This window comes from Tursiops truncatus, chromosome 7 (assembly GCF_011762595.2).
Source record: "Tursiops truncatus isolate mTurTru1 chromosome 7, mTurTru1.mat.Y, whole genome shotgun sequence".
NCBI classification, from domain to species: Eukaryota; Metazoa; Chordata; class Mammalia; order Artiodactyla; family Delphinidae; genus Tursiops; species Tursiops truncatus.
Genome location: NC_047040.1, coordinates 51212612 through 51226065, shown reverse-complemented (window position 1 = coordinate 51226065; position 13454 = coordinate 51212612). Strand labels below are relative to the sequence as shown.

The following is a 13454-nucleotide window of genomic DNA, read 5'->3' as shown; positions in this document are numbered from 1 at the left end:
AGATATGAAGTTGATCAGCTCCAGAGCTTGAGAAATTCAGTCCGAATGGAACTTCAGGACCTGGAGATGCAGCTGGAGGAGCGTCTGCTGGGGCTGGAGGAGCAGCTTCACGCTGTGAGTGTGCCTTCGCCCTTCCGCTCCTCAGAACTCATGGTACGCTACCTTGGGTTGTGCATAGGTTTTTCACTCAGGACTTGTTTATAATGTTCCACACAATTTAGGACAGATGTCTCAATTTAAAAACACTTATTTTAATGGCATTAGAGACATGCAGAGTTTTTAAGGAGCCTTTCCCACAAATCAGTGGAATGTGCAAGTTGTAATTATTTTCTTAAATGTTTAGTATATTTAGAAATACATTGAAAAATCATAATTTTTAATAATAGAAAATAAGGAGCAATACAAAAGTTTAGGGATTTTAAAGGGAAAATGATAGTGGGTTAACATATGACTGATATAGATGTTAATCATTGCATGTAACTGTGAAGAACACAGATATATGTAATATATATATTTCACTTAGACTTCTTTTCCCCCTTTCTTGCCTTTGAAAAAAAAAACTGTTTCCTTTAAACATTCCCTTTATTTTGGATTCTTTTCCATTCTTTATGTTTTTTAAGGAATCAAATGATACCTTCGTAAAAGCAGAGAAACATGTATTCAACTAAGAGAATAGAAAGAAACACTGTTTCTCTTTATTTTGTACCACTGTTCTTACTCCTAAGGTTCCTTTCCATGCAATTTGAACTCCAACAGTTGTATTCTTATTTTTGCCAAAATCTTTCAGTCGTAGAATATACTGTTTTGAAATGTTGAAATACTGAATTTTCTCTTTGTTAATTGAACAACATACCTGATTTTGTTAAAAATAAATGCATGAATACACACACATATATATGCACACATATGGAGTAGAATAAGAATGTGTGTGTGTATACACATATATATGTATAGCATAGACTAAGAATATCCTGTATTGTCAATGAATATCTTTTTCCATAAAAGGCTTTGATCCATTATTCTGAGAAATGTGTGTTGGTGAGAGCAGAGAATCAGAACATCTTCTATACAAACTTCAGTCACAGTAACACATTTTATAGGATCCTGTGACAGTTTAGACTGACCTTTGTGACATAAAGGACTGCTTCAGAGCAATAATTAGTTCATTATAAAACACTTGCAATTTGAAAAAATACACACACACACATATTGTTCTTACTTTTTCAGGGAATGTGTGGCAGTAGAAGCGCTGATAACTTGTCATGCCCTTCTCCATTGAATGTAATGGAACCAGTAAGCCTCTTTCCTTTTAAATCACTGGGGAAGGGAATGATATAATATTTCATAAACACACAGTTTTCCTAATGTAGATGAATTTTTTTTAAAATACAGAATTTGATAAGTTAGTTAAATTGATTAGAAGTGACTCAGGCACTTCTGAAAGTCCACCGCCATCTTTGGCCACTGAAGAGCCAGTTAATTGCAAAAGTGATTTATCTTTGTGGTCTAAAGGAAATAATGCATCATATAAAGTAATTCATGCTCCAGGAAATGTGCTTTCACAGTCTGATTCCAGGTCCTTTTGGTAATTGGATCTGTAAGATGACTACTTTTTGAACAAAAGTATGATTTTTATTATTTTTTAAGCAAGTCAGTTTATTTGGGGGGCATTATGAGTAGCTATTTTATTTTTTACAAGTTACTCTTCTTTTTATTTTTTTTCACGATATGCGGGCCTCTCACCGTTGTGGCCTCTCCCGTTGCGGAGCACAGGCTCCAGATGCGCAGGCCCAGCGGCCATGGCTCACGGGCCCAGCCGCTCCGCGGCATGTGGGATCCTCCCGGACTGGGGCACGAACCCGTGTCTCCTGCGTTGGCAGGCGGACTCTCAACCACTGCGCCACCAGGGAAGCCCAAGTTACTCTTCTTGATAAGTAATTTGGACCCCTGTGTGGGACCAAGTAAAATTTCATCCAGCTATAGTTTAGTTACACATTTCATGGCTTGATCTCTGTGAATTTAAATTTTCCTTGCTATTTTTGCAAATGAAATTGAGTAGTAACTAAATAATGCATTAGAATCATGTCTTTACAAGTTAACTGATTTGGGGCAGTAATCACACCTAGGATTTTAATCTTCTTTTAACTACCAATCTTAATTTCAAGAGAGAAGAATTACAATTTTTCTCATCTCCAGGTCACTGAACTGATGCGGGAACAGTCATATCTGAAGTCTGAATTGGGCCTGGGCCTTGGAGAAATGGGATTTGAAATTCCTCCTGGAGAAAGCTTAGAGTCTGTTTTCTCCCAAGCAACATCAGAGTCATCTTCTGTATGTTCTGGTCCCTCTCATGCCAATAGAACTGGAGTACCTTCTAGTGACTCAGTGGGCAGACCCAAAACCCATCTGGTACCAAGCAAGAAAGTATTCCGAGCGTCGGTGGCCTTAACACCAACTGCTCCTTCTAGAACAGGCTCTGTGCAGACACCTCCAGATATGGAAAGTTCTGAGGAAGTTTTTGCAGCTGAAGAAGCCTCAGAGGCTGTAGGACCTAAATCTGAAGTGGAGAAAGAGCATGGAAGAATCTCATTATTGCCAGCTGCTGAGGAAATGCATAAAAATGTGGAGCAAGATGAGTTACAGCAAGTCATAAGGGAGGTGAGTAAAATCTACGCTTAGTTTATTTGGAGTAGGTTTTGTTTGAACATTATTTATAAGCTATTCCTTTGATTCACTGTATTCAGTAATTTTCCCATTGATCCAATTTGTGTCTATTAAGTATCTATGAAGAAGGCATATGTAGGGTTCAAATAAGTGAACACATGACAAACTCTCTAGATCTCTGTTTCCACCTTTGTAAAATTAGGGATTATAATTTAGATCTCTTCCAGGATTAAAAGCTGTCATTTAATAATGTCAATTGACATAAAAAAATGGTGTTGAGATTTTAAGAAGTAAAAAAAATTTGAGCTGTTTGGCTTAGTGGGTGGAGAAATGTGGAAATTATGTAAGTTGTTCAAAGATAGAAATACAAAATGAAAAGAAGGTTTACCCTGTGTGATTAGCAGTATGCAGACCTGAAATATTTAACCATAGTTGTAGGTTACAAAAAAGACTGCAGAAACTTAGGAGGATTAGTAATCGAGGGCAAACATTAATTGAGAAAATTAGTAAAATAGTTGCTTTTGGCACTAGGATCAGGTGGTAAGGAATAGTATGTATGTCATTTAAAAAGGGAGACTGCTATAGATACATGTTTATGATGACTTTTTTTTCCTTTTCTTCTCAAATCACATTGTGTCTTTGGGTGCAAAATCCAATAGAGTGCATGGAATAAAAATTACACATGTTGAATTTATTTTTTTCATTCTGTTCCCTGTATTAAGAGTAACTCTAAGGAAGAACCATAATTACTCATAATTCTTTCCAAATGAGATACTAAAATCCATGATAAAAAAGGATCATTCATTCTTTCCAATAGTTGAAAAGAAGAATATCCTATAAGTTTAAAAAAAAAAAAAAGTTTATAAGTATCTTAATGAGTACCTGCTCTGTAGGGTAAAAGAAAGATATGAGACATGAATCCTTAAGCTTAAAATCCAGTAGGAAGGTAAATAAGACTAACTAACTCAGGAAACAATTGAAAAATTATACAGAAATCATTTGGTATAATGTATTGAGAACTAAGAATTTAGAACTGGAAAAAATCAAACTGAGCCAGAGAAATAATTAGTGTCAGTGACTCCCTCTTTTTAATCTGTGTATTTCCAATAAATTCAGTAAACGTGAACTTAACATATTTTTAGAATTAACTCATGAATAGCATAAAACAAATTTTTAGTGGTTATAGGTCAATAATGGTGGCAACAGACCAAAATATTCCTTCAAATGGGCCATTGATCCTCTGGGTCCAAAGATTAGTTCATGTGTATTAGTTGCCCCTATTTATAGCTGCATGATAGTAGCTTGAGAAGTATACTGAAAATACTCAGTTTTGTTATATAGTATGATATATGCATTCCTAAAAATCGTTGTGCTATGCAAATTTGTATAATAAAAACACAGAGCTTATGGGGAAAATAGTATTAGAAGCATAACACTCAAAACTTGTGACATGTTTTTAAAAAGGTAAAAACCTAATAAAAACAGTAACACTATTTTATAAATGTTAAATGGTTAAGAAATACATAAATACTGCAATAATGTGACACTTTACCTTGAAAAAGACCTGAAACTTGCTTGTGGAATTGGACTTTGGAAGGGTTGCAGCTTGTGAGTTATTGTGGAGTGGTGGAGGAGGGTGACATGAAGTCCAGCAGAAAGTTTTAATGCCAGATGCAGATAGGTGCGCTTCATAACACAGTGAACTGACATAGCTGGTAGGTGTTTAATGTTTGTACAGTTTGGGTAATCTGTTCCCTGGTTCAACTGACATTCAGACAAATTCACATTTACAAAACAAGCATTCTAGCAGATGAGACTGCATGTATGTAATTTCTTTTCATGACATGAATTACCAACTTAAAAGGTCTTAATTCTATAAATTTATTTGTCCTACAAATGTAATTACTTTTGTAGGTTGATTGTGGCTGGCAGATATTTAGCAGGGTCTGTACATCTACCTTGCTCAGTTAGTTAGGTGTGACTGATTATAATTCATTCTTATTTATGTGTTTCACATCAAAGATCAATTTTTCAGTAGAATTGAGTTTTACTCAAAAAATTATTTTTCTCCACAATATATATGTTAACTGAGGAAATAAGTTTTAAGGTACTCTCCCCCCGCCCAGAAATGTGATATTTTTGTTCCCTTTAGCTTGTTTTGGTTTGAAAATTTTCCTTGGAAACTGGACTTTATGTACTCATTTAGCACAAATACTCCCTTAATGCACACTTGAATCCTCATTTTTAAAGTTGTTAATGGATGGCCTGATATGTGCTGTAAGTAATTTCCTGGGTGTAAAGCATCCCTAAGCCAGAACATTGATTTTTTTGGCTGATAGAAAATAGCGTACATGTAGAAAAGTTGGTTGTTTCCATCATAATGTGGTGGTGCTAGAGAATTAATCGTTTATAAGAACATCCCATCAAATATGGAAGATTTTATAATTTGAAGACTGATATGCAAGGCAAATGTTTGAAGAATTTTTCAGAATTTGTTATTAAACCTGTTAACTAGAAACTCCCTAATTCAGAATTTGGCATAGTTTGGAAAAACTTTGGCTTAGTATCGACCCTTTTAACTGTCTACAAAGAAGGACTTTTAGCAAGCAAAATACGTAGTAGATCAAACAAGGCATAAGAAGGAATACTTAAAAAAAAAAAAAATACAGACTAATATCACTGATGAACAGAGATGCAAAAATCCTCAACAAAATACTAGCAAACAAACAGCACATTAAAAGGATCATACACCATGATCAAGGGGGGTTTATCCCAGGAATGCAGGGATTCTTCAGTATATGGAAATCAGTCATCAATGTGATACACCATATTAACGATTGAAGGAGAAAAACCATATGATCATCTCAATAGATGCAGAAAAAGCTTTTGACAAAATTCAACATGGATTTATGATAAAAACTCTCCAGAAAGTGGGCATAGAGGGAACCTACCTCAACATAATAAAGGCCATATATGACAAACCCACAGCAAACATGATTCTCAATGGAGAAAAACTGAAACCATTTCCTCTAAGATCAGGAACAAGACAAGGATGTCCACTCTCACCACTATTATTCAACATAGTTTTGGTAGTTTTAGCCACAGCAAGCAGAGAATAAAAGAAATAAAAGGAATCCAAATTGGAAAAAAAGAAGTAAGCTGTCACTTTTTGCAGATGACATGATACTATACATAGAGAATCCTAAAGATGCTACCAGAAAACTACTAGAGCTAATCAATGAATTTGGTAAAGTAGCAGGATACAAAATTAATGCACAGAAATCTCTTGCATTCCTGTACACTAATGATGAAAAATCTGAAAGAGAAATTAAGGAAACACTCCCATTTACCATTGCAACAAAAAGAATAAAATACCTAGGAATAAACCTACCTAAGGAGACAAAAGACCTATATGCAGAAAACTATAAGACACTGATGAAAGTAATTAAAGATGATACAAATAGATGGAGAGATATACTGTGTTCTTGGATTGGAAGAATCAACATTGTGAAAATGACTCTACTACCCAAAGCAATCTACAGATTCAGTGCATTCTCTATCAAACTACCATTGGCATTTTTCACAGAACTAGAACAAAAAATTTCACAATCTGTATGGAAACACAAAAGACCCCAAATAGCCAAAGCAATCTTTTGAAACAAAAATGGAACTGGAGAAATCGGGCTCCCTGACTTCAGACTATACTACAAAGCTACAGTAATCAAGACAGTATGGTACTGGCACAAAAACAGAAATATAGATCAATGCAACAGGATAGAAAGCCCAGAGATAAACCCACGAACATATGGTCACCTTATCTTTGATAAAGGAGGCAAGAATACACAATGGAGAAAAGACAGCCTCTTCAATAAGTGGTGCTAGAAAAACTGGACAGCTACATATAAAAGAATGAAATTAGAACACTCCCTAATACCATACACAAAAATAAACTCAAAATGGGTTAAAGACCTAAATGTAAGGCCAGACACTATCAAACTCTTAGAGGAAAACATAGGAAGAACACTCTATGACATAAATCACAGCAAGATCCTTTTTGACCCACCTCCTAGAGAAATGGAAATAAAAATAAACAAATGGGACCTAATGAAACTTCAAAGCCTTTGCACGGCAAAGGAAACCATAAACAAGACGAAAAGACAACCCTCAGAATGGGAGAAAATATTTGCAAATGAAGCAACTGACAAAGGATTAATCTCCAAAATTTCCAAGCAGCTCATGCAGCTCAATATCAGGAACACAAACAAACCAATCCAAAAATGGGCAGAAGACCTAAATAGACATTTCTCCAGAGAAGATATACAGATGGCCAACAAACACATGAAAGAATGCTCAACATCATTAATCATTAGAGAAATGCAAATCAAAACTACAATGAGATATCATCTCACACCAGTCAGAATGGCCATCATCAAAAAATCTAGAAACAATAAATGCTGGAGAGGGTGTGGAGCAAAGGGAACCCTCATACACTGTTGGTGGGAATGTAAATTGATACAGCCACTATGGAGAACAGTATGGAGGGTCCTTAAAAATCTAAAAATAGAATTACCATATGACCCAGCAATCCCACTACTGGGCATATATCCTGAGAAAACCATAATTCAAAGAGTCATGTACCACAATGTTCATTGCAGCTCTATTTAGCCAGGACATGGAAGCAACCTAAGTGTCCATCGACAGATGAATGGATAAAGAAGATGTGGCACATACATACAATGAAATATTACTCAGCCATAAAAAGAAATGAAACTGAGTTATTTGTAGTGATGTGTATGGACCTAGAGTCTGTCATACAGAGTGAAGTTAGTCAGAAAGAGAAATACAAATACCGTATGCTAACACGTATATATGGAATCTAAAAAAAAAAAAAAAATGGTCATGAAGAACCTAGGGGCAAGACAGGAATAAAGACACAGACCTACTAGAGAATGGACTTGAGGACACGGGGAGGGGGATGGGTAAGCTGGGACAAAGTGAGAGTGGTAGTGTCTATATGGACATATATACACTACCAAATGTAAAATAGCTAGCTAGTGGGAAGCAGTCGCATAGCACAGGGAGATCAGCTCGGTGCTATGTGACCAGCTAGAAGGGTGGGATAGGGAGGGTGGGAGGGAGGGAGATAGATGAGGGAAGAGATATGGGGATATATGTATATGTATATGTATAACTGGTTCACTTTGTTATAAAGCAGAAACTAACACACCATTGTAAAGCAATTATACTCCAATTAAAATGTTTAAAAAAATAAATAAGTATAGCATCAGAGAACCAGGTTAAAAAAAAAGGAATACTGATGTCCTTAAGAAAATAAACTCTTCTGAAGCAGTTTAAAAGCATGTGTTAATAGATAAGTTACTCTAATGCCATTTACAATTTAAACAAATAATTTGGGTTATCATCTTAGCTCAATTACAATGGTGTTCTGTTAAACTTTGTTTACAAAATATTTAAAATTCAGATTAGTCTTGATTCTGTTCATTTAAAATTGGTAATCTTTTTACTTAAATATACATGGTACTGAATTCCAATTTTTTTTAAGCTTATTGTATCAGCTACCAAGAAAATTAGATTGTCTTCCCAGTAAATTCCCAGTAAATTATGGGTCTCTAACCCCATTAACAAAGCTACTATTCATGAAGAAAAGATTTAAGCTTGGGTTGAACAGTTTTGTAGGTGAGGATTAAACATGTTTGGCAGACACTTTCAGGGAAGTTTTCTTATTGCAGTCTTGGATGCATGAAACGATGTCTATCAGGCCTTTGTTTCCATTATTTCACCATATGTGAACTTTTTTAAAAGAATCCTTTCATTATTTATAATGTGTTAATGCAGTAGTTTAATGCAGTAGAATTCTTTTGAAGGAACACACTGGAAGTTCTTGCAAATATTCAATACACTCATTTAATAACTAAGCTTTTTGTCAGATGAAAGATACCCCATTCCTGTGCAGATTGCATATGTTGTAGTGGGGACATGTACACACTCTTGGAATTTGCCCAGGTGGTCTGTGATGTATGTAATCAGTGGCCTGAAACTGTTTATAGTTACTTTAAAAAAAAAAAGTAAGAAAGAAGATTACTTAATAGAATAAATGAGCATCTGCCCACAGAAGCAAATGGAACAGAATTACATATCAAAGCATAAACATAGATTGCTCTGTGTAGAGAGTACTTTGTTTATTGAAGTTCCTAGGCTTGGTTCATGCCTTTTTGTATCTATTACACTTCATCTGGCAAGCTTTAACATGTATTTTGGTAAATACACAGCTTGCGTGTGTTCTTATTACAATTCTATTAGTGATCACTTGATATAATGGCTGCCACACAGGAAGCACTCAGTAACTCAGTAGATGCGTAGTAAATGGACGTGTTGCCCCACACTTCAGGCTTGCTGTCTGCCTGTTTATTTGCCAATGTGCATTCCTTCCTTAATCTCAAGTAGTCTGTCTTCAGCCTGTCTTACTTTTTGAAAGTTATAAAGGTGACTTCACCATCCATCCCACTGATTTTCTCACTACTAATCCTTCCCACCTCTCTGTAGCGTGGGAGACTTTGGAACTAATTTATTTGTTCATACATTTATTACTTCAATAAATTATCAAAGGCATTTTGTCATTTTCAGTGCTAGTCTGTAGTCCTTTGTTTTTCTACTTTCTGTTCCTTTTTGTGTCTGATACTGTCTCTCTCAGGCATGTGCTGTCTCACTCTCTCATTGATGCATTTATTCAGACATTCATTGAGCACTTACTGTGTGCCAGGATACATTGATTAATTTCCATTTGAGCTCCCCGTTTCTATTCTAATTCCCCTGTACTCTTTACCTAGTAGGAACTGTCTTGTTGGCTAGGCTTCTTTTTGCTGTGTCTCCAAGGTGCTCTTGCTACATGTAGTTTTCATCCTCACTATTATCTGAAATTTTCCTTACTTTTTCATTATTATGTTAAAGACTGCTATTCTCTGAGAATTTATTTTTTTCCTCTTCTAGCCCATACTAGTCTCTCATTTTTAAAAATTTGTTCTTATGTCATTTATGAATTAATAAATAATTTTCTCCTTTCAGTATTTCATGAAACAATATTCATTTTGTGCCCATCTAGATTATAACATCCTTGGTAGAGACTCTTTTATGCTTTACTCCAGTAATATCTGTACCCCACACCCCCCCAAATGTTGGCACACATTTTGGTTTGTAGAGAATACTTTCTAGCTAGTTTGTTTTTGAGTGATGTACGATGAGATGTGCATTGGACAACAGGACTGAAAGACTCTGCTACTCACTGTCTTTTGTAAATATAGATTTACAGAGGATCTGATTCAACACACGGCATTTGCACTTGTATACTGTGGCAAAGAGATTCTGGTTTTCATAATATTTGTATCCAATACATATTTGTTTAAAAAATGAATCTGTGGTACTATGAACTTAAACTTTTGATGTTTTGTTGTTTAAAGCTTAGAAATATTGGTAGAAGGTAAGATGAGAAGCTTCTATTTATTCAAATATGTTTCAGTACAGATGGCTGGTAGCTAAGGAGCATTTGTTTCTCTGAATACTTATGTATAAATATGTATTGTGTACCAATTTTGCATGACATTAATACAGAGCCATTTTTGGAAAGACTTCGATTGAGATGTGTTCAGGATGTACTTAGGAACATTTAAGGGAACGGAAACTGGAAATGTAGAATTTTTTAAAGCTGGTTGAGAGTGTCTCAAGTGCTAATTCGGGAAGGCATTATCAGCTTATTTCAGGAAATACACATTTAAAGGCTTCACAGAGGGCTATTCGGAGGTGATGCTATGTCATTAGAGAGAAAAAGGCTTAGATAGGCATGTGTAGTGTTTGGGCATCTGGAGAAGAAAATCTTGATGGAATTGTCATTGCCCCTAGGTCTGTTTGCCTTTTCCAACAATAAAATGATGTAACCCTTGTCCAAAGCAAAATTTTCAGACAGGTGACAAATGTACCATACAATTAAATAAATATTTATTTCTTTAGAGTTTATGGTTGATTAGAGGATTTTTTTCATGTTTTAAATTAAATTGTACTAAATGATCATTTCTTCTTTTCACTTAAAATGCACATGTTAGGTTAGAATAATATGTAATAACTTCTTTAGATACTTTGCTTTCAGTTAGTATAAACAGGCAATACACCTGTATATTATTTTGCCACTAATAGGTTTTCTTAACAATGAGAATACTTGAGTATCCTGCTGGTTACCAAACAAAGATAGACATTAACAAAAAACATAAAAGTGAACCTAACATTTAATCAGTTCTTTCAGGTTATTTTGTGTCATGGGGCAAATTATCTAATGAAGTTTTTAAATCTAACGTTTGTTAATGTTCTCAACTTGAGAATTGTGATATTTTATAATGGAGCTATCTGAGTTGTGCTAGACAAGACCTCACAATGTGATCTGAGTTTGAGGATAGATGGATGTGATTCCCTACTTGCTCTCTGTATTTCATGAAGGGTTTACATGAAGGTTGTAGTTCTCTCTATAGTTTAGCTGACTGCAGGAATTAAATACTATTTATTTTTCTGAAACTAGAATAAAATGGATTATAGTCATATTGTTAAATTCTTATTTTCCTCTTCTTCCATTCTAGATTAAAGAGTCTATTGTTGGGGAAATCAGACGGGAAATTGTAAGTGGACTTCTGGCAGCAGTATCTTCAAGTAAAGCATCTAATTCTAAGCAAGATAGTCATTAAATGGAATTTATAGGTAAATTTTTCTGAATTTCTTTGTTTAGATAAATGTAAATTAGTACTTAGTTTTTAATACTTTTTTTTTTTAGTATACAGGTCTGTTTCTCTAGCTAAATTTTGATTTATAGAAAGTATGTAATATGTTATCCTGCAGTGTGAAAACCTCTCACAACCTCATTTGAAGTGTAAGCAAGTCAAACCTCATAATCTCAAACCTCCAAGGAATTATTGATATTTTGTCATTTTATTGAAATTTCATTATAGTAAATAAATTCTGGAATTGGGGAAATTGGGACCTTCAAACCTGAGTTTTATCTTGATAGCACTGGTTTTAATGTTATTTCAAATGTACAATTTATGGATCAAGATTTCAAGCCTTAATCATAAATTTTTAGTATCTTTGTCTTTTAAAGAAACCTATCCCATAGGTCCCATATCTAATCATGTCATAATTTATAAAGGAGGATCATATATATATATATATATATATATATATATATATACACACACATATATATTTATATATATATTTTTTTACAGAATATTCTCATCCTTCCTTTTAAAGACCTTTCAGTAGTAATTGAAAAATGTGTAATGTTCACTTCTCTTTCTTTTTTAAGATTGGCATGGGTCCTATTAGCTGTGTGATATTGGAGTTATCAATGATATACACTGGTGGAGGTGTCATTTGTGCTTCAGAAGATACTTGCTGCTGAGCTGGGCTACTGTATACAGTGTACAATGTTTATTTCTTCTGTGCATATCTTTTTAAAAAACATAGAAACTTAGGCACTTTGCTGACTTTCTTTTCTAAACTATCAAAACTGTAGGCATTTGAAAAGCCTAATATTTATTTGTATGTCAATATTTTCCAATTGATTCCCTAGGAAGAATTAATTTTAAAACTTGAAAACTTCCAGACTTAACCAACTTATAAATAACATATTTCTTCAGACTAGCTTCTTAAAACACTGACCTCTATGAGGTATTTACTGTGCAATAACTGATTCATTTTTTGAGAGCTTGAAACAACCAATGATTTTTCCCTCCACTGCTGTTAATTAGTGTCACTTCCAAGAAGAAAAATTGTTCTCTTGTAAAAATTGCTCTTAATTCTTGAGGAGGTTACTAATAGCAGTAGGATAGAATTTATATGTTACCTAAAACTACTTAATGTTCTTACACTGTAAAGCATTGTTACTTTACCCAAGACAATTGCAATTTTATTATAGCTTATGTAGTTTTTTTATTTTATTTTGGAAACATGCCTTAGGTTAAACACTATGTACTTATTGCATTTTCCAGACTTCTTTATTATAAGGAGATGTTTCTTCTTTTAGACTAAATAGTGGAGTATTGCCAAAATAATGGGGCCTGTGACTTGAATGGATAGAAATGAATAAGCTGGTTTTGTTTTTTCAAAATGGAAGTAATTTAGATTTGTTTTTCTCATAATAGATGGTTTTAATTCATTTTTAACCAGTGAGAACTGTTTATGGGGAAAAAAGGAAGGTAGTTTCCTATTTGGTTTCATATATGTTAAATAAATGTGTAAAGTAACAACCAAATGTTATTAGAATTATTCTTTAGCATTTATAATTTTCAACTCCTATCATATTTCTTTGTGTGAAGTTTTAATCAAAAGTGGTTGAGATGTTAACAGTATACTTTGAAAGAATATCTAAAAGGTTTTTAAATGTCTGAATTATCACACAAAGGCTGATTTCTAAAAAAAAAAAAATTAATAAAGTATTTATTTTGCCTAACATGTTTTTAGTGATTTCTTTTCTTGAACCACAACATGAAGAATTTGGATTAGCTATGAAGAGTAACAAATAAGGTCCAAAAGAATTGGAGCATATAACCTAATAGGCTAAAATTCTCTTTTCCTCAAGAGGCCTCTATGATGCTTTCAAAAATGGTTAAGACTAGACCACCCTGGAGAAGGAGTGCACACTGATGCCTCTTGGTCTCATCCAGTTCTGTGGTCCTAATGATTACCATCTGAGGCAAAATAAAACTTTTCTTTAAAATGCACTGTTAAACTAC

At 34.2% G+C, this 13454-nt stretch overlaps 1 protein-coding gene across 8 annotated transcripts in view; it reads left to right on the top strand.

The window, feature by feature from the left end:
- Positions 1-13171, top strand: part of ITPRID2 (ITPR interacting domain containing 2) — a 38949-nt gene extending 25778 nt beyond the window's left edge. For 2 of the 8 annotated variants that reach the window (XM_019931569.3, XM_019931573.2), the window contains 5 exons: positions 3-153; positions 1228-1293; positions 2197-2658; positions 11304-11421; positions 12026-13171. In XM_019931569.3, the coding sequence (XP_019787128.1) occupies positions 3-153; positions 1228-1293; positions 2197-2658; positions 11304-11408 (784 nt within the window). In that variant the 3' untranslated portion in view covers positions 11409-11421; positions 12026-13171. The remainder of the gene's footprint in view (positions 1-2; positions 154-1227; positions 1294-2196; positions 2659-11303; positions 11422-12025) is intronic. The other 6 variants (XM_073807522.1, XM_073807521.1, XM_019931570.3 and 3 more) reach the window with 6 other exon arrangements.
- The last annotated feature ends 283 nt before the right edge of the window (positions 13172-13454 follow it).